The sequence below is a fragment of the Acinonyx jubatus genome, chromosome A1 (genome assembly GCF_027475565.1).
Source record: "Acinonyx jubatus isolate Ajub_Pintada_27869175 chromosome A1, VMU_Ajub_asm_v1.0, whole genome shotgun sequence".
NCBI classification, from domain to species: Eukaryota; Metazoa; Chordata; class Mammalia; order Carnivora; family Felidae; genus Acinonyx; species Acinonyx jubatus.
The window spans coordinates 6351415-6378169 of record NC_069380.1 but is presented as its reverse complement, the minus strand read 5'-3'; the positions used below and the strand labels follow the sequence as shown (position 1 = coordinate 6378169).

Genomic DNA, 26755 nt, shown 5'->3' with positions numbered 1-26755 from the left:
ACTAAGAAAAATGAAGATGCATAATACATAAATACAAAGGCTGAATACTAAATAATCTCAGCAACCGTCAATTTTATACCCAACACGGAACAACGGAATCTCGGATGCCAGAGTGAGTAACCATCCCTCAACTGAGAGAGGAAAAAATCATTTTTCCACCTGCATCTGTTGAAATGGGAGAGCAAGTATAGGGAGTACTATAAAATAAAGCATAGGTTTCCTATGAGTAAACAGGCACAACGAAATTAGTTGGGAAAAAAAATGCCAAAAAGCCAACTGACACTCTCAAGGCTATCGTATTCAAGTACCCCTCCTCACCCCTAGAGGTGTGAGCAACCTGGATCGTCATCGTTGTTATTTTCTATGGAAATAAATGGACACAGAGATTCAAACTTGAGGCAAGCACTCAGTTAAAGCTCTGCTAATTCTCTAATACTGAACAGGTAACAGCCAGTACAGAAAAACTGCCTAGAGCTTGCCTCCTAACATAGCCAGTCAAAGACTTACAGCCCTTCTGGGGCAGGGATGTTTCTGGGCGTGGTAACTACCAAAGACAAAGCCACCTGTGCAGAGCGGACTAGACGCCGAGGTTATAGAGATAAAAATTTAAAAAGGACACAGATGTGGGGCGCCTGGGTGGCTCAGTCGGTTAAACGTCTGCCTTCAGCTCAGGTCGTGCTCTCGTGGTTCCTGAGTTCGAGCCCCGCATCAGGCTCTGCGCACAGAGCCTGGAGCCTGCTTCGGATTCTGTGTCTCCCCCTCTCTCTGCCCCTCCCCCGCTCATGGTCTCTCTCTGTCTCTCAATAATAAACATAAAAAAAAAAAAGACACAGATGTAATGCGACGTCCAGGTTGTTGGCTATTTTTAGAACATTCTTGTGTCACTTAAGAATTCTCTATTGGAATTTTGAAATGTTGACGGAAGACTCTGAGGCTGCAGGCAAGTGGCAGACCATGACCTTACAAAAGCAGAAACAGGAAATTAAACCAGAAGTAAAAATGGACTAGTCAGCTTCTGTCGTTCGGTGAATCCCTTTTGCAACAAATGGTGACTTAGTGACCATGTCATCCACACCTGCAAGGAATATTTTTTTTTTTTACTTAAATGCTTACAAATTCTTAAAGTAACTCCAACAGAACTCTTCTCCTGAAATTAGAATACACAAGATTAGTGCACCGAAGAAAACACTATCGCTTTTGCTCACCACTCTTAGAAAAGGTTATTTAAAGAATAATAAAGTTGCATCGCAGGCACATCAATTACTACCTACTAATTAATTTTAGATACCAGGTGGCAAAGGAAATTCGAGATTCTAAGCTAAAGCAGAAGAGAAAGAATTAATGATTATTAAAATAAAAATGTCAGTCATCGACGGTTATCAAGTCCCAAGTTAGTATCAACGTTAAAACACAGCATCTAGATTAATGGAACCATAAACTGAAGTCACAGTGGTGGAGAATCATACGATGTGACCCAATGTAAAATGAAACTGTTTTAAAGGATTATTTCACAATCGAAAACATATACAGAATCGACTTTTAAGGAAAGCTTTGAAACGTCCCATGGGCCAAGTGAACACGAAAGCCACTGGTACGTTTCCAATGTACGATAAAACTGAGCACTACGCAGAGGCTCTGCTCCGACACACGCACACACACCTAGTGTCTGGGGACAGGGATCCCTCGGAAGACGCTCCGTGGTACACACTCTGAGACAGCCTGTTGTCGGGTCTAAGCTCTTTGTCATATGCCATCATACTCCACTCCTGGCGCCTGTTTCTGGCTTTCCTAACCTTTTTCACCTCACGGGTTGTGCCATCTATACGCTTTTGCTCCTGGTGTCCAGGCAGAGAGGGCAAGCATGCCAAGACAGAAGGGAGAGGAAAACAGAAGTTAAATGCAGTCGTAATGCATAGGCAACAAGCGTGGTGTGCAGACAAGAGACATTCCCATTTCCGGTGGTTTTAACGTTAAGAAAATTCTAAGCATATATTCTCTTACCCAACGCAGACCCAACAGAAGGAACGGGTACTTCACTATGTAACCTAAATAAATGAAAGCTACTGACTGTACTGCAGCTAACTATAGGAATTGCTTACCATCATTTTTGGTAAAGAATTCACACCTTAAGGGGCGCCTGGGTGGCTCAGTCGGTTAAGTGTCTGATTCTTGGTTTCCGCTCAGGTCATGATCTCACGGTCAGCATACATCGTGGGTCATGAGCCCTGCGTCAGGCTCTCTGCGGTCAGCACAGGGCCCACTTCAGATCATCTGTCCCCCTCTCTCTGCCCCTCCCCTGCTGGCGCCCTCCCTCTGTCTCTCTCAAAATACATAAATAAAATTAAAGAAGAGAATTTACACCTTACTAGGCTTTTAGCTTGTTTTAAATGTGCTGTACCTTTTAGATGTGTATTATACACGTGGAATATCTAACATGCAGAGAAATCATTTCCCACCACTGCACAATTTTGACTGAGTTGTTAACAGGCCATCATGTTTCACGAAATAACTCAAAATCCTCTATTTCCAGTCTCTAGAAGATCGTTACAGAATATTTAAGCTAATCCTGCAACTAGCTTAACACAAAGCAAACCGTGATTAGGACTTACCTTCACATACAAAGAATCATTCTTGTGCCAGCCGTACGTTGCCAGCAAAAATGTCTCCAGTAAGTACACAGGTCCTACATAGGTGTTTCTTTAAAGGTGAAGGCACTTATTTCTACGTGTGTTTACGTGTTTTTCCTGCTTCCCGAGTAAGACGTCCTGGTCTTTAAGGATGAGAACTGTGTGCCTTTAACTCCTACACTCCTCTTAAAAGCACCTCCACACACGGCTTTACAGACAGTGTGCACTTGGCAAAGGCTGACTATATGACCAGGTCTAGGTGGGCTCAGGGCGCTTGCTCCGTCCCAGACACCATGTCAGGCGCTGCTGATACAAACAGCAAACACACAAACACGGAATCTGCCCTCATGGAGCCTGCAATCCGGTGGGTGAAGCCCACAAAATCACACAAATAAACGCCTAGCTACAAAACGTGGTGAAACATAAGTGCATCGTACACCGAATGCTGCCTCGTCTGGAAGTCAGGGAGTGTCCTGGAGTGACTGAGAGGTCAGATCTGCGGTGTGCAGGCATTAATTCTGCAAAGGAGCAGGGGTCAGCAGCATGCCCACAGGGGAGAGAACGTGCAGAGGCCCTGTGGAGGGCGGACAGCGGCACGCCAGGAGGAATAAAGAAGGGAAATGGTGAGTTAAGGTGAATGACTCCAAGATCTAAAAGGTTTGCAAGGCCTTAATGGCTGTGTCACAAGTGTTTTTCTTTACCCCGAGAGCAATGGGACAAGGGAGGGGCTGACACCCTGCCCAGGCATGTGAGAAGAGCCCTCTAGGTAGTGGAGAACGGATCAAAAGGGGGAAGGCAAAAAAATAAAATAAAACTAAATAAAAGATAAAAGGGGGAAGGGCAGGGATGCCAATTAGAAGCTGCTCAGGCAGGTCCTGGAAAAAGGGGTGGCTGACGGCTCGCGGTGGGTGCCGAGGCGGAGCCGGACTATTTGCAGAGGGGTTCAGGAGGCATAGGCGATGTCCTGGCGGAGGATGTGAACGTGGAGCTCACAGAACACATGCAAATGGTTAATAAGGATGTGTGATGCAAATTAGATGAGGGGGAGGGGTGAGCTCATCCAAAAAATAATAACAACATCCAGGTCTAGAAGAAGTCTGTTAAGAGTATAAACTGGTTCAGTCTTTTAATGGTCAGGGACAGTATGATGGCATCTTTCAAAATTTAAAACTCCTACTTGCCTTCTAGGAATTTACTGAGAAGAGATATCGACACATGAGTACAGCAGTATTGCAGTTAAGCAATTATTTACACTCTATTTCCTAATACGCTATTGGGTAAATAGTCTACGTAGTGGGCATACCTTGGAGTACCATACAACTGTTAAAAAGACCAAAGAAGGTCTTTAATTATGTCAATATCCGTACACGTCTGCGTGTGTACGTCAAGAGTGGTACAATTCTACGCACGTAAAAATACTTGGTGAAACGTGTGTGCACATATTTACGAATGCCCAAGAGACCTAAAAATAGGCACCCTGAACTGTTACTACTGATTAGTGACACCTGGGGAGGGAAGAAACTTCTCCCCAAATTTTCTAATGTATTCACTTCAGTGTAATTTGAGCATTTTACAGCATGTATTGTCTGCATACCTGTAGAAACCCAAAGGAGGGACACTTCAATGGATTTCAAGCAATATGCATCCTGATTAAGAACCACTGCACTGATCAGTAACTCTCACCCTTATTTTAAATGATGTATGTTGACTATTCAGGTATTGCTATGATTATGCAACGGTCTTTACAGCGGTTCAGCCTCCAAATCTACCCACCATCATGCACATCACACACGTGCACAAACTCTGACAAAGTTTTAACAGTGACGCTTCTATACTCCAACTGCACTGTCCTAAAGTCCCAGAATGTGCCCAACTGTCTCCTAGCCCAGTACGGTCTTGGCTGCTTCTACCCCAAATGCACCCCACCTCCTCTGTCCTCCGTTCTTCCAGCACACGCGTGCGCGCGCGCGCACACACACACACACACACACACACACACATCCTCCCCCAGCTCTGCTTAGCTGACTTCTAACTCCCCACTGCTGGGGTTCAATGAATGACACTCCACTGCACTTATGCTGTCCCCTCCTCGTCACCTCACCCCACCGCACACCATACTTTTCCTTTGCAACGCTTATAGCACCATAACGACACGCTCACAACTACCTATTTATTTGCAATTCTAAAAATGTTTCAAAACCAGCAAACTAAGGAAGGTGAGTTCAGAAACAATGGATTTCTTACCCCCTAAATTTTTCTAAACTAACTTTTCTTCAGAGATTTATCAGTGCAAAACTGAAAGCAGCGACCCGTGTTTACGAAATCCTGGGAAATGAAGGCTATCTGGCCTCATTTTACATTCCTACCTAATAAAAGCAGATTTGTACTAGAATTTTCAAACTTCTTTCCCTCTTTATGAGTTCCAGCAGGCTGCATGATTACTTCATGTTTGTCTCCCCTGCGACATTGTCATTTCCGTGAGGGCGATAATCCTTTCTCACCACTGTTTATCCAGCAGTTAGAAGGCATTCGAGACGCATTATTATGTAAGTGAATAAGAAGTCCTTATCAGAATTCTATGTGTCGGAGGAATGTGCAATGAGACAAAACAGCAAGGAAATGGCGTCATTTTGAAGACGTGATAGTCATCCATAGACTAACACTGTTTTTCCCTGAAGAACAATGCTGAAAAAATTAGGTATTTTTGCCAAGATATCACCGAGAAGGGAAACCTAGAAGGCCATTTAAAAGGACATTATGTTTTAAAGGAAAATACTCTTAAACCTCTGTTAATATAAAAAGGTATAGGGACTGAGACCAATGGGCCTTTAGATAAATGTTTCTTTTCCTGTCAAGAGATTAGGGTCTTTCTTCTTTTCGCTTGAATATTTTGTAATTTCTTCCCTTGAATACTTTTCACTGGAATACTCTTCCCCAAATTTCCCAATTGATTTCCCCGACCCACAGTGCAGGGAGAGACTATGAATAACCAACCTCTGGAATTCTTCCCTGGACTTCCGTGAGAACATCTTACATTTGCAGTCTGCAAACTCTTTCCACGTCCCTTTCTTAAATCCTATTTTCACATCCCAAATTCTCTTCCATCCCAAACTGTCACTTCTCTGGGGCCAGTACATCTAAATACTGCCACACATTAATGGCACCACCCCACAAGATACCAAGAATTTGTCCTCACCAAAGCACGCTAATCTTTGTCAAACAAAACAGGTGCTCATTTTTTTTAAACATACTTTACATACATGAGTCTTAGCAAATATTTGCCTTTGGAGAATTAACTCTCAGTGGGTTAAGTCTAATTTCTGGGCCCCAGAGGACAGAAGTCTTTTTCTTTTTCAAGTCTTCTGTCTTTTTAAAACAGAAGTCCCTAGGGGCACCTGGGTGGCTCAGGCGGTTAAGCGTCCGACTTCAGCTCAGGTCATGATCTCACGGTCCGTGAGTTCCAGCCCTGCGTCAGGCTCTGTGTGGACAGCTCGGAGCCTGGAGCCTGCTTCGGAGTCTGTGTCTCCCTCTCTCTCTCTGCCCGTCCCCTGCTCGCACTCTCTCTCTCTCTCGCTCTCTCTCTCAAAAAATAAACAAACATTAAAAAAACCCAGAAGTCCCTACACCTGACCAGAGTGGCTTATTCTTCTAAGAGTGCTTATAATGTGGATGTTTGTCAACCTTTAGACTTGCAACTCTCTTGCCTACGACCACCTCACCAAAAGGAGTCTCATTTTTTAGTAAATACTATCCCCTATATGTACAGATCACACATGCTTTTCAATTCAACATGAACATCTCACCAAGGTATTAATTACAGCGAGGTGCCAACCCACCAATTAAGAATGCCTTCAAGAGATGAGAACAGATCATTGTATCTGATGTTTCCATGATATATATTTAAAGAACAGCAGGAGAAAAGCTATAAAACACAGTTACAAACGGAATTGAAATATTAGCCTCTACTTCTGTTAAAGCAATGCAAGTATTAGGGAACAAATCAGATAGTATTTATTGAAATACAGTATTACTGTGTTAGACTGAATGGTCAGTATCTTCATGTAAAAAATGCAACCTACTTCTGCCCTAAATCCAGCCTCTCAACCATTTAAATAAAGAACTTACTGACTTATTTCTAAACAAGAAGCTCCCTGACACATAAGTATGCACGTTCCCGTCCTAGAATTATTTACCTTTTGACGCCTTTTCTCCTTCCTTTTGTCTTCCGTGTCCTGGAGCATTTTTTCTTTCCAGAGGTCGAAGAAATAGGAAGGATCTGTGTAGAACTTCAGCCCATCCTTTTTATCATCTCTATAAATCAATGTATTACAAGTTGGGGGGGAAAAGGTTGTTAGACATTTTCAGATGGGGTTAATACTAATTTAATTTCAGCTCATGAGAGGATAACGTCTGCATGGGGCATTTTAACTGTCCTATATATTACGTTTCTCCGATTTCCTTATTTGACAAAAACTGCAAACATGCAGGAAGGGCAAAGTTTTCTAGAATAATCAGGCAAAAAGTACTCTTGCCAATTCAGGTTTAAGTACAGAAAAGTGCCTAAAAATCACAAGATGGCTCATAAACAACAATATCTAATACCTCAATTATTTCAGGAAACATTTTGCTTATTCCAACAGGGGCCACACACACAGATGGATGGATTCTTGGTTTGTGTATATATATTCACCTCTTTTCTGGAGTTTCAATATTATCAGGATAAAAATTAAGAAGTACACAGGGCATCTGGGGGATCAGTCAGTTAAGCGTCCGACTTCGGCTCAGGTCATGATCTTGCGGTCTGTGAGTTCGAGCCCCACGTCGGACTCTGTGCTGACAGCTCGGAGCCTGGAGCCGGCTTCGGAGTCTGTGTCTCCCTCTCTCTCTGACCCTCCCTCATTCATACTCTGTCTTTCTCTCTCTCTCTCTCTCTGTCTCTCAAAAATAAGCATTGAAAAAATTTTTTTAAATTAGAAAGTATGCTATCCCTTTTTTTTTACATCAGGTTGGCCCAACATCTGTAAATTCAATTTGGAAAGAAGCAACATGTTCAAGGTGTGTAAGTGGGACAGAAGTAGAAGTAACCCACAAAGAGCGTTCACTCATGGCATTTCATTTTTGAGTCCTGCTGTAACTACTGTGGTCTGAAAGAATATTCCGGGTGTTTATAGGAGTTATTCACCTATCATAAAGCCAATACAAATCCCAAGGTGTAATATAAATCAACAGTAACACTCAAAATAATCATAAAGTATTTGGCCTGTAGATTACCTTCAAGAGGAAGCAGAACATTTACATTTCAAATTAGTGTTTCAACAAGTCATTTTAGGCACAGATAAAAGCAAAATGAAATGAGGCACAGTGAGAGGAGTGTAAGTTTATGCTGAACAACATGGATGGAACTACAGTGTATTATACTAAGCAAAATAAGTCAGTGGAAAAAGACAGGTATCTGTGATTTCACTCATACGTGAAATTTAAGATACAAAACACATGAACATAGGGGAAAGCAAGGAAAAAGAAAATACAAACAGAGAGGGAGACAAACCATAAGAGACTCTTAAATACAGAGAACAAACTGAGGGTTGCTGGAGGGAGGTGGGTGGGGGGATGGGCTAAATGGGTGAGGGGCATTAAAGGAGGGCACTTGCTGGGATGAGCACTGGGTGTCATATGTAAGAGATGAATCCCCAGGTTCTGCTCCTGAAACCAAGACTACATTGTATGTTAAGTAACTTGAATTTAAAAAAAAAAAAATTTTTTTTGCCTAAACAGTCAAAGAAAACTAACTGAATGAGTCCAGGGGAAAACCCTGCCTGTCCTTGAAGTTCCTGCTCCTGCTGAACTTCTCATCATCTCAAACTAAGGCCCAAGTTCCTACAGGGGCTATTCTGGCCCGTTTAACTGTCTGAAAATCACTAACCATGGCAATTTGCTTCCTTCCCAAGTTTCCTAACGGGTATGAGACTTCCATTATAGAGATTTTATTAAGAACGTTATTGTGAAACATACATGTTTCCCTAAGATACGAGGCCTTCTACATAGACGAAGATACAGAAAAAACTGAGCAGTAACTTGCTGCAAAATTCAAGACATACAAAATCCACACTTTTTTTTTGAAGAGGGGAGCTAATACTTTAATGAAGGCAGAAGCTCGTGTAAGTAAACAAACAGCAATCTAAACACAAGAATATAAGCAGCAATATCCTGTGTTTACACCAAGTGAATACGTCATTTTCTGGTCACATCGTAATGCTCATATAATACCAATCTTTATTTAATATTTTATATACCACAAATATGATTTTACTATCAAAAAGTACATCTGAGTCAGCACTGTTCTTTTTTTAAAAAAAATTTTTTTTAATGTTTATTTATTTTTGAGAGAAAGAGAAATAGAGTGTGAGCAGGGGAGGGGCAGAGAGAGAGGGAGACACAGAATCCAAAGCAGGCTCCAGGCTCCGAGCTGTCAGCACAGAGCCCAAAGTGGGGGCTGAACCCACAAACTGTGAGATCATGACCTGAGCCAAAGTCAGACACTTAATCCACTGAGCCACCCAGCCGCCCCTTCTATTTTTCTAAAAGTTTATTCATTTATTTTGAAGGGTGGGAGGGGCAGAAGGAGAGAGAATCCCAAGCAGACTCCACACAGTCAGCGCAGAGGCCTACGTGTGGTTCGATCTCGCGACAGTGAGATCATGACCTGAGCCGAAATCGAGAGTCGGACGCTTAAATGACTGAGTCACCCAGGCGCCCCAGCACTGCTCTTCTTAAACACACTATTAAAAAGTCAGAGACATTTTTATTTTCCCTAAAACTGAATGCACACATCCAATATATACAAGTCATTTTTTATATAATTAGAATTTTTCTGTCACCACAAATTATCTAATCATGATCTTGATTTATCAAATGTAAGTGGCTCACTGAGTTTTATGGGCTTTTTCCTTTAGAATATTTAGTGAGGTGTCTTAGGAAAGTTTTAACAGGCCCGCCCTCAGGGCTTCCAGAGTGCTAAGTGAAACTGAAATTGCCCCCAGAAAAATGCCTATGAACAAAAGCAAAATCACAAGTTAAAACATTAGGCTTACAATACTACTAGTCATATAGACCATCAATTTTTAGACGCGTGTGCTAAACCTTCCAGAAAAGCAGACATATTTCCCAGAAAACTGTGGCAGGTTGGCCCTCTCCCATCACGGTTTCCAGGGGATTTTTAGGACTTCTTTTTTGAGAGAATCTTTCTGTCTGTGCTAAAAGAAGGGGGTACAGTTGGAACTGCTACTTTATTAGCAGAGCTTCAATGGAGGGTGGGTCCGAACATCTCCTTTTGGACCCTGAGAAGGGACAGGAATTCAGACCAAAAAACGTCTGAGCACTCTCTGAGAAGTACCAAAGGCCCAACCAAGATGGCGGCACCGGAAGCAGAGAACTCCCTCAGCGGTCAAGAACGCCACCCAGAGGAGCTAATCCTGAGGAAAGTGAAGACCACCCCTACCACAGCCTGTGCTGTGAGGGAGTGAGTTCACCAGCAGGGTAAGTGTGGGAGAAGAACAAGCTGTGTGCAATGAGGGACAATGAGAAGGTTTGCAGATAAGGGAGATGGGAGACAAGGTGACAGAATATGGAAAGAAAACACGAATGTGGTAACAGCTAGGAGGGGTGTTTTTAAACAGCATTTTCAGTTTCTGAATATTCATTTTCTTCGCCATTGATTCTCCAGTCTTTTTTGTCAGAAGTCTGGTTCTAATAACGTGTCCTAACATTTGACAGTAACGGGTTAATTCGTTGACTATATTATTCCCTCTTAGAAACCCCTACTGCCACGGAATACGTTTTTCTGCAGTGCTGAAATGCTGAGACCGGCATTTTGCCACATTGTACATGAACTAGGCAGTTCCTTTAAAATTGACTCTGACTCTGGATATGAGGAAAAACATCACACACGATACCATACGATGTGTCCACTTCGACTTCAGATATCTACTCAGATGTCTATAAAAGGAGATAGGTACTACAGGTGTCTACTTCAGATACAAAAGCTAACGCAACAGTTCACGCTTCTCTCGGTGAGTTTATCTACAGTTTCAAATATGAACCCTTTAACAGTTCTGTACCAGTAACTAATTTTGTTGTATATATAATACAATTATTATTTTCACAGCGTAAATAGTTTCACAGCACTGCCCTCCTGTCTCAGCTTATCTAGACTAAAAACGGCACCAGGAACGCACGAAGCCATACCTGTACGGCGTAAGAATATTCAGAGGAGGTGGCTTATCACTCTGGTTGTAAATGTCAGCAACGGGATTAGGAATGCTGTTCTTTGAAACCACCTGCTGGTCTTGGACTGTGGAACTTTTGAAAGCTTTTTTCATGTTGATATCCTGTAGTGACACTATTTAGAGAAAAGCCCCCCAAGTTGAGTTATACAGAAATATTTTTCACTGTGCAGAAATAAGCATCATTTGAGACATAATCGTAAACATCCCCTAGGATAACAAAATCATGTTTTTATTGTTCGTTTAAAAGCCTGTGCATTAAATAGCATGTGCCTTCCTTCCCTCTTATAAATAATAGTTATCTCTATAAAATGAAGTCGAATCACATCTTGCCCACTTCTGTAGTGATCTAATTATTTCTTTGAACCTAGCATTAGAGCATCATTCTTTATACTAGCACTTTGCAGAAACCACAAGGAATACAGTTGAGTGTAACAGGCATGTAAGTGCAAAGATCTGGGTATCCTAGAAGGAAAAAAACATTCAAACAGTTAATACCAGTTGAATTGTAACACATGTACGAAATACGTCTGCAAAAAACACACAAATGTAAAAAGCACATTAAGTTTTCTTGACGCGAACGTTAAAGAAAGATGGCAAAGCTTTTCTACAGTCCTAGAAATTAAGTAGCAGGACACAAAAACTACACTCAGAGGTGAGAAAATCAGGGCTGACTATACTTATTTCTTGTTGGCACAACGCTCCGTACCTCATGTATTAATTCATCTAACTGTGACGTCAACTTTTTGAATTGGCCAACCTGGTCCGTTAACCGCTTGACCGATGAAGGGGAGTGTCATGACGGTGTTAAGTGACCCCTCCAAGGTGACCCAGCAAAAAAAAGGTAGGCCTGAGATAGAACACAGATTTCCTAACTTGGTCAAATGTTTTCTTCTACTATAACATCCATGCCAAGGACAGTAATCAGGTAAATCTTGAAATGATTTTGAGGATATGAGATAGACGCACTGCAAAATCTTAGGAAATCTAATGCACAGATTAATCTTTGCCAGCCCAAGGTTTATCACTGGTGTTCCGGTGGCAAGAGCCCACAAAAGAAAAAAAGAAAAACAAAACTGAAGGCAGATGAATAAATATTAAAAATCAGTTGTGATACCAATTTGAAAAATGAATGACTGGCTTAAGATGACAAAATTTCTCATTTGAATAGACCGCACAGCTATCCAGGTTTTCCTTTTTCAAACAAGATCAATCGTAAAAATCAGGCTAGAGAATGTTCATCATGGATATTAAAATTTCAATGCTCTGCATTTTTGTCAAATTTCTAATTCACTAATTTAATAACGACCTCTGGAAAGCCCTGAACACAAATGATGAGGGATGAATTGCATAAAATGCTACGTTTAAACAAAATAAATAAAACTTTCATCTTTTGCTGACACTACTCTTATAGGTCTAGTAGAAAAAGCAGATGCTAAGATCACTTTAATGCAACGAGACACGGTAACTACCACAGGAATTGTTACTCTGAACGTTTTCCTCAAGTAAATACGAAATGACACATCTTACACTTTTTTTCAAGTTCTTTTTTTCTTCCAGTCTAACCTCAGTCTCTCATTGGAAAGCTACAGAAAGTGAAATCTTTAAAGAGGAGTTGCAGAATTTTAATTGTGAAACTGTCACAATTTCACAGTAAATCCTCAAAGTGATGATCAGTTAACTACACAGTGCTTACCAATACTGACTTTATTTGAAAACTCTGATGCTAAAGGCCTTCGGTAAATGCTATTTCTTGAGGTGTGCAACCAGCAGGATCAACCAAGATTATTTACAGGCATCAACCCCAACAAGCGTACAGCTAGAAGCCTTCGCTCAGTCATGCTGTGTACGTATCACCCTCCCTCTTAGTTGGACCACATCGTTTGAGTGATTCTGTGAGTTTTGGCTAAGAAAGTATCTTTAGAATAACTACCAATGACCTAAATTAGGGTTTCTAATACCGAATTCATTCAAAGAAGCCTTTAAACACAAATACTCTATGTGTAAAATTTTTAAAAAGAGTATGGCATATATAAGGCAGACAAGAATCTTTTAATTACTAAGTAACCCAATGTTGGGGTCCCACCCCCCCTTAATATTCTTCCAGAAAGGACAAGATGAAGTATCAGTACACTACCCCAAGGAAAAAACAGTGATGACACCACAATTAATTACTGCTGTCCTGTCAACATCACCTCTAGCTCGTTGCTTCCGTGCCATTACCTACCCTCTTCCACTGTTGAATCCAGCTGGGTAACTTTGACAGCGAGGCGATCAATTCTGTCTTGAAGAGAATTTGCTCTGATGTAGAAGTTGTTAGCCTCATGAAACAGCTCACCAAATATGTCTTCAGCATGTTTGCCTATAGGAGAGAATGAATGGAGAAGGCCATCTCTTAAGCACTGCTGAGGCAGCCTTCACACGTTCTCGCCACTGCTGAGGACTGTCGACACGTGGGATTTTGTGCAAACGATTATAAAATTAAAGTGTCACGGTCAAAGGCCTTTACAGCTTTTGAAAATGTATTGTGGAAATTCATGTATATCTGAAATTGACCCAAAGTTGTAAAGTTTTAAGACACTATGGAATTTTCACTCATTTGCTACGTGAGTTATCGTGAAACTTGGTTCCCATTAAACTTCATCGGGAAAAAATGTGCTCACATTTTGCATGCTTTATGTATAAATAGAATCTCAGGAACTTAACCTTCCTTTTACTTCCTGTGAGAATTAAATAAATCATGTTGGTTTCTAAATTTAAGATTCTGCTTCATTCACAATCAGAAACATTAGGTATCTTACGCTGCGCCTAACATTCTCTAGTGGCATTAAATTGTTCTAATCCATATTTTGAAATCTAAGCACTCTCTAAAACTCTGGCACTCTCAAAAAATCACTATTTTGCATTCTGAGTTAATTTTTTCTGCATGGATCCTTATGAGTGCCAGACACAACTACTCTCACTTTTTAAAAAATGTAATAAAAAACATTTCTGAAAAGACAGGAATAAGTACCTGCTTGAATTTCCAAATCCTAACATCGTTCCTTTATTCATTCAACAAACACTTAATAACCGTCTACCCTGATTGTGCGAGGCAGAGCTGCATCTTCTCTCTGCCAGAGATACCACTTTAAAAATAAATAGGGCTGATGGCTCGGAGCCTGGAGCCTGTTTCCGATTCTGTGTCTCTCTCTCTCTCTCTCTGCCCCTCCCCCATTCATGCTCTGTCTCTCTCTGTCCCAAAAATAAATAAAAAACGTTGAAAAAAAAATTTAAAAAAAAAAGAAAAGAAGGGGCGCCTGGGTGGCGCAGTCGGTTAAGCGTCCGACTTCAGCCAGGTCACGATCTCGCGGTCCGTGAGTTCGAGCCCCGCGTCAGGCTCTGGGCTGATGGCTCGGAGCCTGGAGCCTGCTTCCGATTCTGTGTCTCCCTCTCTCTCTGCCCCTCCCCCGTTCATGCTCTGTCTCTCTCTGTCCCAAAAATAAATAAAAAAACGTTGAAAAAAAAATTTTAAAAATAAATAAATAAATAAGACTTTACTTTTAAGAACAGTTTCCGGTTCACAGGAAAATTTATCAGAGAGCACAGAAAAGTTCTCATATATTCCCTAACCCCGTCACACACAGCCTCCCCACGATCAACATCCCACCCCAGAGTGATGCATTTGTTGTAACTGATGAACCCGCAGTGACGTATCGTGACATCCAAGTTTCCATAAGGGTCCATCCACTCTTGATGGTATACATTCCATGGGTTTTCACATACGCATAAAAGACACATGTATCCACCATTACAGTTTCAACAAAATGGCTTCCCTGCCCTGAAAATCCTTTATGCTCCCACTTGTTTACCTCCCTCACCCCACCCCCTCTCAACTCCTGGCAACCACTGATTTTTACTGTCTTGTTCTGCCTTTCCTAGAATGTCATACAGTAGGAATTGTCATTAATTACAATTAATCATACTTGCTTAGTAATAAGCACTTCAGGTTTCATGCTTTTTCATGGCAAGACAGCTAGTTTCTCTTTAGCGCTGAGTAATGTCCCACTGTCTGGACGAAGCACAGTGTGATTATCCATTCACCTACTGAAGGACGCCTGGGTTGCTTCTCGTGTCTGGTGGTGAGGAATAAACAGCTGTGTGCAGGTTTTTGTGCGGACAAAAGTTTTCAACTCATCTGGGTAAACACCAACGAGCAGGACCGCCAGACTGTATGGTAAGAATATGTTTATTTTTATAAGAAACAGGCAGTCGGGGCGCGCCTGGGTGGCTCAGTGGGTTAAGCGTCGGACTTCGGTTCCGGTCATGATCTCACTTCCAAAGTGGCAGTATCACTTTCCGCTCCTACCAGCCGTGTATCTGAGTTCCTGTTGCTCCACACTCTCATCGGCATCTGGTGTTGTTGGTGTTCTGAATGTTAGCCATTCTGAAAGGTGTGAAGTGGTTTTCTCATTTTAATTTGCATTTCCCTGATGACATACGATATTAAATACCTTTTCATATGTGCTGTGACCACCATCTGTACATCTTCTTTGGTGAGATGTCTGTTCAGGTCTTTTGCCCATTTTTTAATCAGGTTGTTAGATTTCTTTTTATTGAATTTTAAGAGGTCTTTGTATATTACGGACAACAGCCTTTTATCAGATTATGTCTTCTGCAAACATTTTCTTCCCGTCTGTGGTAGGTCTTATTATTCTCCTGACTGTCTTTCACAGAGCGTAAGGTTTTCATTTTAATTCTTCTGGAAAGAAGACTTACTTAAAGCGAGAATAACCGTGATGTTTTCATAGTGCTTTACAATTTACACAGTCTGATATCCACTTTGCAGACTGTCTGCTGTAATTCATAACACCGCAAAATATGAGAATAAGAACGAAGCCTGTCTGTTCAGTGTTGCAGCCCAGCCCTAGCTAGACCAATGAGTCCTGACAAACGCCTGTTCAAAGAACGCACTGGCTTATGAGGTCAATAGCGAGTTACTGCTTTCATTTTCCAGATGACCAACCTGACCATCAGAAAGGTGATCTGTCCAAATCTCATGGCTAGTAAGTGGCAGAAAAAGATGGAACTGAACTTTGGTCTTCTAGCTTCTAATCTCCTGATTTTATCATATACTTCCTTGAACTTCCCTGCCTAGAAATTAGCAACTTCCACAAATTATTTCAAGCCACAAGCCACTCGGTAATTTCCTGTTTACTTAATTAAAGGGACTAAAATATTTGCTGCCTAAATGGTCACTCCCAGACACCAGATAAGCATTTCTTGTGAATCTAAAAGCAGTATAATTTCATAAATTCCCATAGTGTGACTGTCCTAACAGGAGGACCTTTCTCTTTAAAAATGAGAGCAATAAAGGAATCAGTAAAAACATTCTGTATCTAAAAAGTCATCCCTCTGCCAAAAATGGAAGGGGGATCCCCAAGGCCACTGATGTCAGCTGAGCAAGAAATCATTCCTCTTAAAGTCTGTTATCTAGTGTATGATCCTCTAGAGTCGCTTAAAATTCTGCCAACACTTTCCATTGCCACAACATACAAAACGGTTTCGACAAAGGCAAGGGAATGAAATAAAGTCCTCACAAATTACATATTTCTAAACTCTGTAACTAGATGCGATATCCAGAATTAGCGCGTGTTCACTGCCTTCGGAACCCTTTGCTGAGTGCCGGACTTGTGTGCCTAACTGGCTCATGAACATCTCCACGTTGATGTCCTATAGAACCCCAAAATGCTGTACAAGGTGCGCACAGGAATTCATTTTCACGTTAACTCAAACCTGCACCCCCGTGTGGAGAGGCATCAATCACCTAAAGGGAAGCCCACGCAGAAACGGGGTCATCCGTGGCTGCTGCCTCCCTCTACGGCTCACCCAACACCAGACCTTGTCACTTGCCTCTTCCCGGCGCCCCTGAGCTCCGACTCTCCCCGTTTCCCTCCTGAATTAAACAAGCGACAGTTGGGGTTTTTTTTCTTTTCTGCTTTCAGGCTCGCCTCCCACCCTCGAACCTGTTCGTCACACCACTGCCAAGTGATCTCTCTGAAAGAAAGATCTGACTGTCCCTCCTCCTCCCCATCATCTCAAGATAGAATCTAGGCCTCTTGGTAGGCCACACAAGGCCCCGTGCACCTCACTTGTGCCCTCCCTTTTTGCTCCGGTCCGAAGGGACTACTTGCGGTGCCCACGGCCCTTCCCCACAGGTGGTGCCACCGCTGTGCGCTTTCAAGCCCTTCTGCCCTTTGTCCCCCCACCCAGAGCAAAAGCCACAGGTCACGTGATGAACGCCACCTACCCCGCTGGCCTCATCCGCTACGCCACCCCCTCGCATATTCCACTCCCCCAACTACTCTGGCTTCCTGCTGCTTCTCAGACGTGCCAATCATACTTGCCTTTGTGGGGGGGGGGGGGGGTGTATTTCCTGTTCTTTCTCCCTGGACCATTTTTGTCGCAGAAACTCACATGGTTTGGTCCCTTGCTTCATCCGGGCCTGTACCCAACTGTGACCTTCGAAGTGAGACGTCTCTAGCAACCTTAGCTAAGATTGCAATCACTTCACCACACTAGAGGCACACACACCCCCTTGGCCCTTCCCTGCTGTAGTTTTCTCCTTAGCCTTTACCACCATGTTATAATTGTAGCCTCGTACTTTCTTTTTACATTTGAGAGAGAGCGTGCGCACAAGTGGGGGAGGGGCAGAGAGAGAGAGAGAAGGAGAGATTGAGAATCCCACTCCACACTATCAGCACGGAGCCCGATTTGGGACTCAAACTCACGAAGCGAACCATCGCGACCAAGAGCCAGACGCTTAACTGACTGAGCTTCACCGGACACGTGTGCTTATTCCTCGTGTTTCCTGCCTGTCTCCTTCCGCCAGAATGTATGACCCAAGAGGACAAGGGCCCTACTGGGTCCCGCGCACTGCTGTATCAATCTCCAAGGTCTAGGGCAGGTCTGCCTTATAGTATGTGCTCAAAAAGATTTTGGAATAAGTGAATAAAAACGTATTAACTCAAAATCAATCCTTCTGGATGCAGACTGGGGGAAGATCATGCCTCCCTCTGTGTTCCCACAATACCCTAGGCATACCTCAGCTCAAACGTTGTCTTTACAGAAGTTCTTTGCAGGTATGAGCAAAGCCTTTTATCTCTTCATTGCCTATGCTGAGTTAGTGTTCAGCAAGTACCTCTTGAACAAAAAAACACAGGATCTCTACCAGTGTTTTCTTGTTAACACGTACACAACCAACAAATGCTCCCTGCTCAAGTAAGTTTGGGGAATGCTGGGCTGAAAAGATTTGACAAACGTGTTTCTATGCCTTGGGGTATCTCAAATCTTTAATATGCTCATATGCAATAGGAATCTGTAAGAGAAGCATCTAGCATACCATGTTTTCAAACGGACTGGGCCTGGCACCACCTAATAACATCCTTTGGAAGTTCTGGTTTACGACACTTATTCAGGAAAATGCCCATTCAGGCTGGATGATCTGTAGACAAAAGTACCAGGTTCCAAAGGGTATCTACCCAGGCCTATCAGTTGTTTATTTTGAATACGAGGCATGATCAAATAGAGCCAACTAATTTTTGTTTCTCTATCTGGCCATTCATAGTTTAAAAGAAATATTCCAGGAGCGCCCGGGTGGCTCAGTCGGTTGAGTGTCCGACTTCGGCTCAGGTTGTGATCTTGCAGTTCGTGGGTTTGAGCCCCATGTCGGGCTCTGTGCTGACAGCTCGGATTCCGTGTTTCCCTCTCTCTCTGCCCCTCCCCTACTCACACTCTGTCTCTCAAAAATAAACATTAAAAAATAAAAGAAAAATAAAAAATATTCCAGTGTGATTCCCACCTCTGCCCACCCAAATCCTTCCCCTTTCCCTTCAGTTATACAGAGATCTAACAGGGACAGCATGTATCACCAAGAATATGGGAGTATATACTCTCGTCCCTTGCCAAAGTCACGCCAGCATTCTCCAAGCACAGCGACTACTGCTGAGAACCACGTTCTGCTAGATACTATAGAAGGTGACAAGGATAAATAACATGTGGCCTCTGCCTTTAATGCTTAACCCTATTTGGGAAAAAACCAAAACCAAAAACCAAAAAACATGCCATTGACTATATTTCTATAGGAAGTTCTTTTAGTGTTTTGTTTTGTTTTGTTTTGAGAAAAGGAGACCACGCACGCAAGCAGGAGAGGGGCAGAGGGCGAGAGAGAATCCCAAGCAGGTGCTGCACGGTCAGCACAAAGCCCGAGGTGGGGCTCAAACTCAACAACCGTGAGACCACGGCCTGGGCTGCAATCAAGAGTCAGACAATTATCCGACTAAACTACCCAGATGCCCCGGAGGTTCTTAATTTATCAACAACAAAAAAAAGACACAGAAATTGAGGACCGCATACTTCATCTTTTGCCAGCTGCTGCAAGCCAACAAGTGACTAAAGAAAATGGGAGAAACTATATTTTCCTGATGAACGAGACTAAAATGTTGCAAATTACAGTATTCAGTTTTGCAAACAGCAACTTATTTGAAAAGCTTAATTTTACGCGCTCTTGGAAGTGGCAAGTCCATTAATAGCGAAACTAAAATCATTCTGAATTGAAGACCACGCTGAGCTAAGTGTAATTTATTCATTCTTTACTGACAAAGGATCTACTTATGGATTTATCGGTACCATTACGAATTCGTGTCCAGGTATGTCAGGTTGGGAAGTATGCTTCTAAGCTGCCGAAGCAGTCAAAATTATGCATGGATCTTCAATTGTATTCAAAAGTGACGATTTACTGGCAACAACCACCGTTGTCTGATAGGAGTCCTTTCGGTAGAACAAGAAACCAGTCTTAACAAGGTCCTTCAGAAATTTTAGTGCGCACCCCTAGCACCTCGATCCTGATTGGTCGAGATTCTGGCTTTTCACTTACCACTAAAAATAACAAGGCTCCTTGGAAAAATGACTGATTCTAGGGCCGAGGGTGGATAAGGCCAAGAGGAGCTTAGCACACCTTTTGCTGTGCTTTTCTAAAAACATACAGGAGTACTCAGAGAGTGGCAGAGACATGTCAAAAGGACACAGGGGCCCGCGTGAAAGGACTCCCACTGGCCAAATCTGGGAAAATGTGAGCATCAAAATAAATAAGAAAGATAATGGATGATAGCCCACAGAATAAAATGAGAATCCATGAGTTCAAACTGATTGAATGAATGAATGACAAGGAAAGAAACGAAAGCACTTACAGCAGAATTCCAACTAATAAACGCAGAATTAGGGAACCACAAAAATCACCTTTCTGCAACCACCACAACAGTAAGTGTTTGGGGCAAGAATCATCAACGGACGTTAAGACTAGTGGAAAGCAGTGGATGAAAACAGGCTATTACAAAGTCTCAATATGTTTCCCCACAGATCCTTACCAATTACAGAAGGAGACACAACTTTAGCTACGGAAATCTACGGACAAAACGCCAACGTGACGGAAAACAAAACGTGAGCGAAGTCACCATGGGCAGTTATGGGACAAGCAGAGAACGTGTGCTTTGTGAACAAACGAACTGAGAAGGATGTACCATCACTGTGTCACAGTCTTGCCAATTTCCTAAATCTAATCAAGAGGAAACCTCAGGAGACCCAGACCAACGGACATTCCACAAAAGAAACGGCCAGTTCCCTTTTCAAATATCAAATCATCAAGTCAAAGAAAGACTGAGGAACCACTTCAGGCTGAAGAAGAGAATTAAATATATATATTATACTAAACATAAAATATATAATATTTTAAAAATGCTAAACATACACATAAAATATTATATATATGTGTACGTGTGTGTACAGGAGAAGGGAGGGCAGGAGGAAGAGTCTCTGAGAAAAAGAATAGGTAGGTGAAAGTTTGAGAACTCGTTACTGTTTTGATCTTTTTAGAAGTCTGAAGTCATTTCAAAATAAGGTAAAAAAGAAACCTTATTGTAGTGTTTGCGGTGAAGTCCAATAACCATTGAGTTCCATAAAAATACCAAGTTATAATTTGGGGGCCCTAAGGATTTTCCCCCCTTTTATTTATAATTTTTTTTAACATTTATTTATTTTTGAGACACAGAGAGACAGAGCATGAACGGGGGAGGGTCAGAGAGAGAGGGAGACAACAGAATCCGAAACAGGCTCCAGGCTCTGAGCGGTCAGCACAGAACCCGATGCGGGGCTTGAACTCACAGACTGCGAGATCATGACCTGAGCCGAAGTCGGACGCTCAACCGACTGAGCCACCCAGGCGCCCCTTTTCCCCCCTTTTAAAGTTTTATTTTCCTTCTATGAAAGCAATCCATGCTTATTATAAAAAATACAGAAAACACGGAAGAGTAAACAGTAGAAAGAAATGGCCCCAAGCCCAATCCATCTACTGCTGACACTCCGATTTCTTTCTTCTGTCTTCGTTGTGTTGACCAGTCTGTGGAAAAGCCAAAAAACCTAGTGAACACCTTATGACTGAAGTGTCTCTGGGAGTATAAAATATACACTCATGATAGAAAATATGGAAAACTCAGAAAAGTAGAAACGTCACCCACAGGCAACCGTGGTGAACTTTTCTGTACACTTCTTCACAATACTCTTTCTAGCATTTCATAAGAACTAAGATAATAGAAGCTGACTGTTAAGCATATTCAGTTTACTCAGCAAATATTTCATAAACACCCCCTCCGCACCGGGTGCCATCCCAGTCGCCCGAAGGAACGCGGCAGCGAACACAGCCACAAAGCTGACGTTACACACAGGTAACACACAGGTGACACGTCATGTGATGATACGTGCTGTGAAGAAAGTAAGACAGCGAGGGCGCAGAGAGTGGTAGGAAGGGGGTGCCCCGTAGGCGGTCACCAAAGGCCAGGGAAACGTACGTGGATCTCATCTCAGGGAGGAACCTTCCAGGCGGAAGGCAGAACCCCAGCTGGTGTGGGAGGGCGGCCTCAAGGAGGCCAAAGTGGCTGGAGTCCGGTGAATGGAGGGAAAAGTGGGACAAGAGCGCAGGCAAATAAGTTCCTTCCCTGTGAAGTGGGGTGATGAGTGGCGTGGGGAGACCAGATCGGAGGCCGCTGCTGAGCACTGAGCAGGGACACCGTGGGGGCTCAGCCGTGGAGGTGCCAACAGGTGTACAAATGTGCTCCCTACTCCGAAGGTATGCGGTCGGAGAGAAGGGGGTCACAAATAGAAAAGAACTGGGGGGGGGGAGCAGGGAAGAAAGAAGAATGAAACAATTCTGCTTTTGACATGTAGGGTGTGAGATGCCTCAGAAAGCCAAGTGAATCAGGGGAGCCTGGGTGGCTCTGTCGGTTAAGTGTCGGCCTCCCGATCTCAGTTCAGGTCTTGATCTCAGGGTCGGGAGTTCAAGCCCCACGTTGGGCTCTGCGCTGGGTATGAAGCCTACTTTCAAAAACAAAAACCCGAGCGCAGATACCTCGTAGGCAGTTGTGTATACAAGTCTAAAATCTAGGGAAGAGGTGAGAATTGAAGACCCACATTCGGAAGTCATCGGCGTAAAGACGGTGTTTCAAGTCATGAGATCGCCTAGTGAATGGGAACAGCCAGAGAAGAGTGTCGGTGACCGAGCCCTGGAGTGTTCCCACGTGCAGAGGTATCATCAAAGGAGACTAATAAAGAACAGCTTGTGACGGAGGAGAAGCACCAGAGCGCGCTGGCCCAGAAGCCAGGTCAAGAAGTTTGCTCCAGACTCGAGACTAAGCACTGGGCTTGGCCATGGGGAGGTCCCTGGTAGTGCGGACAAGCACAAATTTTAAGTGTATAGGGGACAAGACTTAATGGGGACAAGAGAAAATGAGGGAAGTGAAGTCAGCGGAGGAAGGAAGGGTCCTTTCAATGTATCCTGCTGTGAAGGGGACCAAGAAATGGGGAAACAGGTAGAGGACGGTTGGAGGTTTAAGTTGAGAGATTTCTCCATATTTTACTATTTGGTAGAAATGATGGAAGCAGGGAGGGGAGAAAGATACTGCAGGAAAAAGAGAGGGTGAACGCCGTCCTGGAGCGAGCAGGAGGGTATCGGGTCCGGTGTGTCTGAAAGAAACATCAACAGTCACCATTTGAAAGGAGGGTGACCGGCACATCCGGGTTCCGTCTGGTATTGGCCGACTGAGCTGGCAGAAGGGGATGTCTGGTTCTCCTCTGGCTGCTTTCCTTTTCCAAACGAAGTAAGAAGCAAGTCGTCAGCTCAGAGGGGAGGTCTGAGGCGGAAAAGGTACAGAAGAGGCACCCCAAGGGCAGGGAAACGGATTAACGAAGCAATTACAGCAGGATCACAGAGCAACATTGAGGGCTCACCTGAGCAACGTGCCCACGGTTTTAAATCCCTCTTCTTTTCCAACATAAGCATTTAAAGGTGCAGATTTCCCCCTAAGCACTGCTTTAAGGAAATCCCAGAAATACATGGTTCATTATCACACATTAGAAACAGTTTCTAATTTCCTTTTCGATTTCTTCTTCGACCCAGGGATTATTCTAAAAGATCCTGCTTCATCTTCTGATATGTGAGAATTCTCTTAAAAGATTATTATAATTACCGTCTCATTACCACCATACTCTTCAGGATGTCAATCTTTCAAATGTAGTATTTTATGGCTGAGCCTATGTTCATCTTGGTGAACGTTCCATGTGAACATTAAAAGAATGTATATTCTATAATTTGGGAGTTGAGTGTTCTATAAAGGTCAATTAAATCAGATTGGTTAGTAGTGTTGTTCAAACCATCTACAAATCTACATATATTTTAAAGAGAGAGAGCGTGCAAGCAGTGGAGAGGGGCTGGGGGAGGGGGGGAGGGGAGGGAAGGGGAAGGAAGGGGGGAGAGAGAGAGAGAGAGAGAGAGAGAGAGAGAGAGAGAGAGAGAGGGAATATATCTTAACCAGCCTCCACGCTCAGTACAAAGCCCAACACGGGGCTCAATCCCATTACTCTGGGATCGTGACCTGAGCCAAAATCAAGTGTGAGATGCTCAACCGACTGAGCCACCCAGGCGCCCCAAACCATCTATATTCTTACAGATTTTTGTCTATTTTTTTTAGCATTCACCGAGAGGTTTTTGTTAAAATCTGCAACTGTCATTCTTCATTTGTCTATTTCTCCCTTTTGGTTCTATTGTTACACCACGTTCTTTTAAACTAAAATGTAGAATTGTGAGTTCTTGACAAATGAGCTCTTATCACTATGGAACATTCCTTCTTTCTCTCTGTTTTATAGTCTACTTTATTTGACATTAATATAGCCACATCAGCTTCCTTCTGCTTTCTGTTCACATGGTATAGTTTTTACATTATTTTCTTTAAATCTGTGTCTTCATCCTTAATAATGCATGTATTTTAGTCTTGCTTTTTTACCTAACCTGATTAAGCTCTGCCTTAAATTTTAAGTGGGTATTTAACATGTTTCCATTTAATGTAATTCTTGATATGGCTGGGTTTAATTCCATCACCTGGGTATTGGTTTTCCATTTGTCCTTTCTGTTCTTGGTTCCTTTCTTCTTCCTCTCCTGCCTTCTTCTGGGAAAACCAAATGATTTACCTTGGGGTTCCATCTATCTCCTCTGTGTGTTATCCTGGAGGTTACCGGAAATTAAAACAGGCATCCTTAACTCATCACAATGTACTTTCAAATAGTACAGTATTTCAAAACCAATGTAAAACACAGCAACATAGGTTCCATTTCCCCACTTCTACTCTTATAGCTGTTACTGCCATATATTTTAATTTCACAGGGTATGAACTCTACAATAAACTTTCAGCAGTCAACAGCCTTTAAGCAAAGAGATACAAATATATCATTTTAATGCCCATTTTTCTTTAGTCCCATATTTACTCCTTCTGTTGATCTTTATTCCTTCTTGCAGATCCAGGCTACCATCTGGTATCGTTTTCATTTAGCTTAAAGAGTTTTTCTAGCATTTTTGGTAATGGAGATATACTGAAGATGAATTCTCTCAAATTTTGTCTAAATAAAATATGTCTATTTCATTTCCATTTCCCTTCATTTCATTCATATTTCATTTCTGGTCTTGTGTCTGATGAGAATCAGCTGTCATTCTTAACACGGTGCCCGCCCTATACGTAATGTGTTTTTTTCCTCTTGCTTATGATTTTCTCTTTACTTTCGTTTTTTCAGCAATATTACTAGGATGTGACTAAATGGGATTTTGTGTAATTTACACTTCTGCAAATTTGCTGAGCTTCTTGAACCCGCTGGTTGATATCTACCATCAATATTCAAAAATTCTCATCCGTTATTTTGTCTACCTTATTTTTGCTCTCTCCTCTCCTTCTGGGACTCCAATTACATACGTATCAGACCCTCTGATATTAGCCCATATTCTGGTTGTTCTGTTCTTTTTTTTTTTTTCTTTTTTATCATTCGGTGTCTCTTGTGAATTAGTTTGAATAATTTCTACTGGTTTGTCCCCAAGCCACTTCTGCTTGTGTCCATTCTGCAAGTAGGACCATCAAGTGAATTCCTTTATTTCTGATACTGGCATTTTCAGTTCTATTTATTTTCTGTATAGTTTCCATTTCTCTGTTGAAATTCCCTATTTCTGGGGCACCTGGGTGGCTCAGTCAGTTAAGCGTCTGACCTCAGCTCAGGTCATGATCTCACGGTTTGTGAGTTTAAGCCCCATGTCATGCCCTGTGCTGAAAGCTCGGAGCCTGGAGCCTGCTTCAGATTCTGCGTCTCCTTCTCTCTCTGCCCCTCTCCTGCTCGTGCTCTGTCTCTATCTCAAAAATGAACACTAGGGGCACCTGGGTGGCTCAGTCGGTTGAGCACCCGACTTCAGCTCGGGTCATGGTCTTGCGGTTTGTGGGTTCGAGCCCTGCATCGGGCTCTGTGCTGACGAACAGCTCAGAGCCTGGAGCCTGCTTCAGATTCTCTATCTCTCTCCCTCCCCTGATCCCCTGCTCATGCTTTGCCTCTGTCTCTCAAAAATAAATAAATGTTAAAAAAAATTTTTTTCATAAACACTAAAAAAAAATTTTTAGAAAATAAATTCTCTATTTCTTCATGTATGTCAGTCACCTAGTTTTTTGATCTATCCTCCAATATATTTTTTTAATTCTTTCTTATAACTTCAATCTCTCTGCTGACATGACCCATCTGTTTTTGAATCCTGTCTGCTTTTTCCATTGGCATCCTTGACATATGAATCAGCTCTTTTAAATTCCTGGTCTGATAATTACAACGTCCCTACCATATCTGACTTTGCTTCTGATGCTTCCTCTGCCTTTTCAAACTGGGTTTTTTTACCTTTTAATTTCCTTTTTTTTTTTTGGTGAAACCCAGACATGCTGTACAGGGTCAAAGGAAACTGGGATACGAAGGTCTTTGGTGACGTGTTGGGAAGGTGTGGGGGGAGGGAAAGTGTTCTAGAGTCCTATGCCCTTTGGTTCCAGCTTTACTGATGTGTAACGGACAAAACTGTATATATTTAAAGTGTGCAATGTCATGATTTGAAATACATACACTTAGTGAAAGGATTACCACAATTGATTAACATACCATCACCTCACAAACCTTTTCTTTTTTTTCTTGTTTTGGTGAGAACCCCTACCATCTACTCCTTTAGCAAATTTCAAACATACGATCCAGTATTTTTAGTTATGGTCACCATGCTGTACATTAGATCCCTGGAACTTAGTCATCCTGTAACCAAAAGCTAAAGGCTTGTACCTTCTGACCAGCATCTGCCTGCTTCCCCTCCCCCAGAGCCCTCACCCGGTAACAACCATTCTACTATTGGTTTCTAGGAGTTCAACTTTTTTTTTTTTTTTTTTTTAAAGATTCCGCACATAAATGAGATCATACAGTCTTCTC

General features: G+C 42.5%; 1 protein-coding gene across 9 annotated transcripts in view; it reads right to left on the bottom strand.

Annotated features, from left to right (window-relative positions):
• The window catches only part of WASF3 (WASP family member 3), a 135535-nt gene that overhangs the window by 10480 nt on the left and 98300 nt on the right, over nucleotides 1–26755 (bottom strand). For 7 of the 9 annotated variants that reach the window (XM_027064584.2, XM_027064590.2, XM_053210220.1 and 4 more), the window contains 4 exons: nucleotides 13137–13271; nucleotides 10872–11025; nucleotides 6821–6938; nucleotides 1660–1835 (listed from right to left, as the gene is read on the bottom strand). In XM_027064584.2, coding sequence (XP_026920385.1) covers nucleotides 1660–1835; nucleotides 6821–6938; nucleotides 10872–11025; nucleotides 13137–13271 — 583 coding nt within the window. Of the gene's footprint in view, nucleotides 1–1659; nucleotides 1836–6820; nucleotides 6939–10871; nucleotides 11026–13136; nucleotides 13272–24371; nucleotides 24495–26755 lie in introns of all 9 variants that reach the window. The other 2 variants (XM_053210386.1, XM_027064595.2) reach the window with 2 other exon arrangements.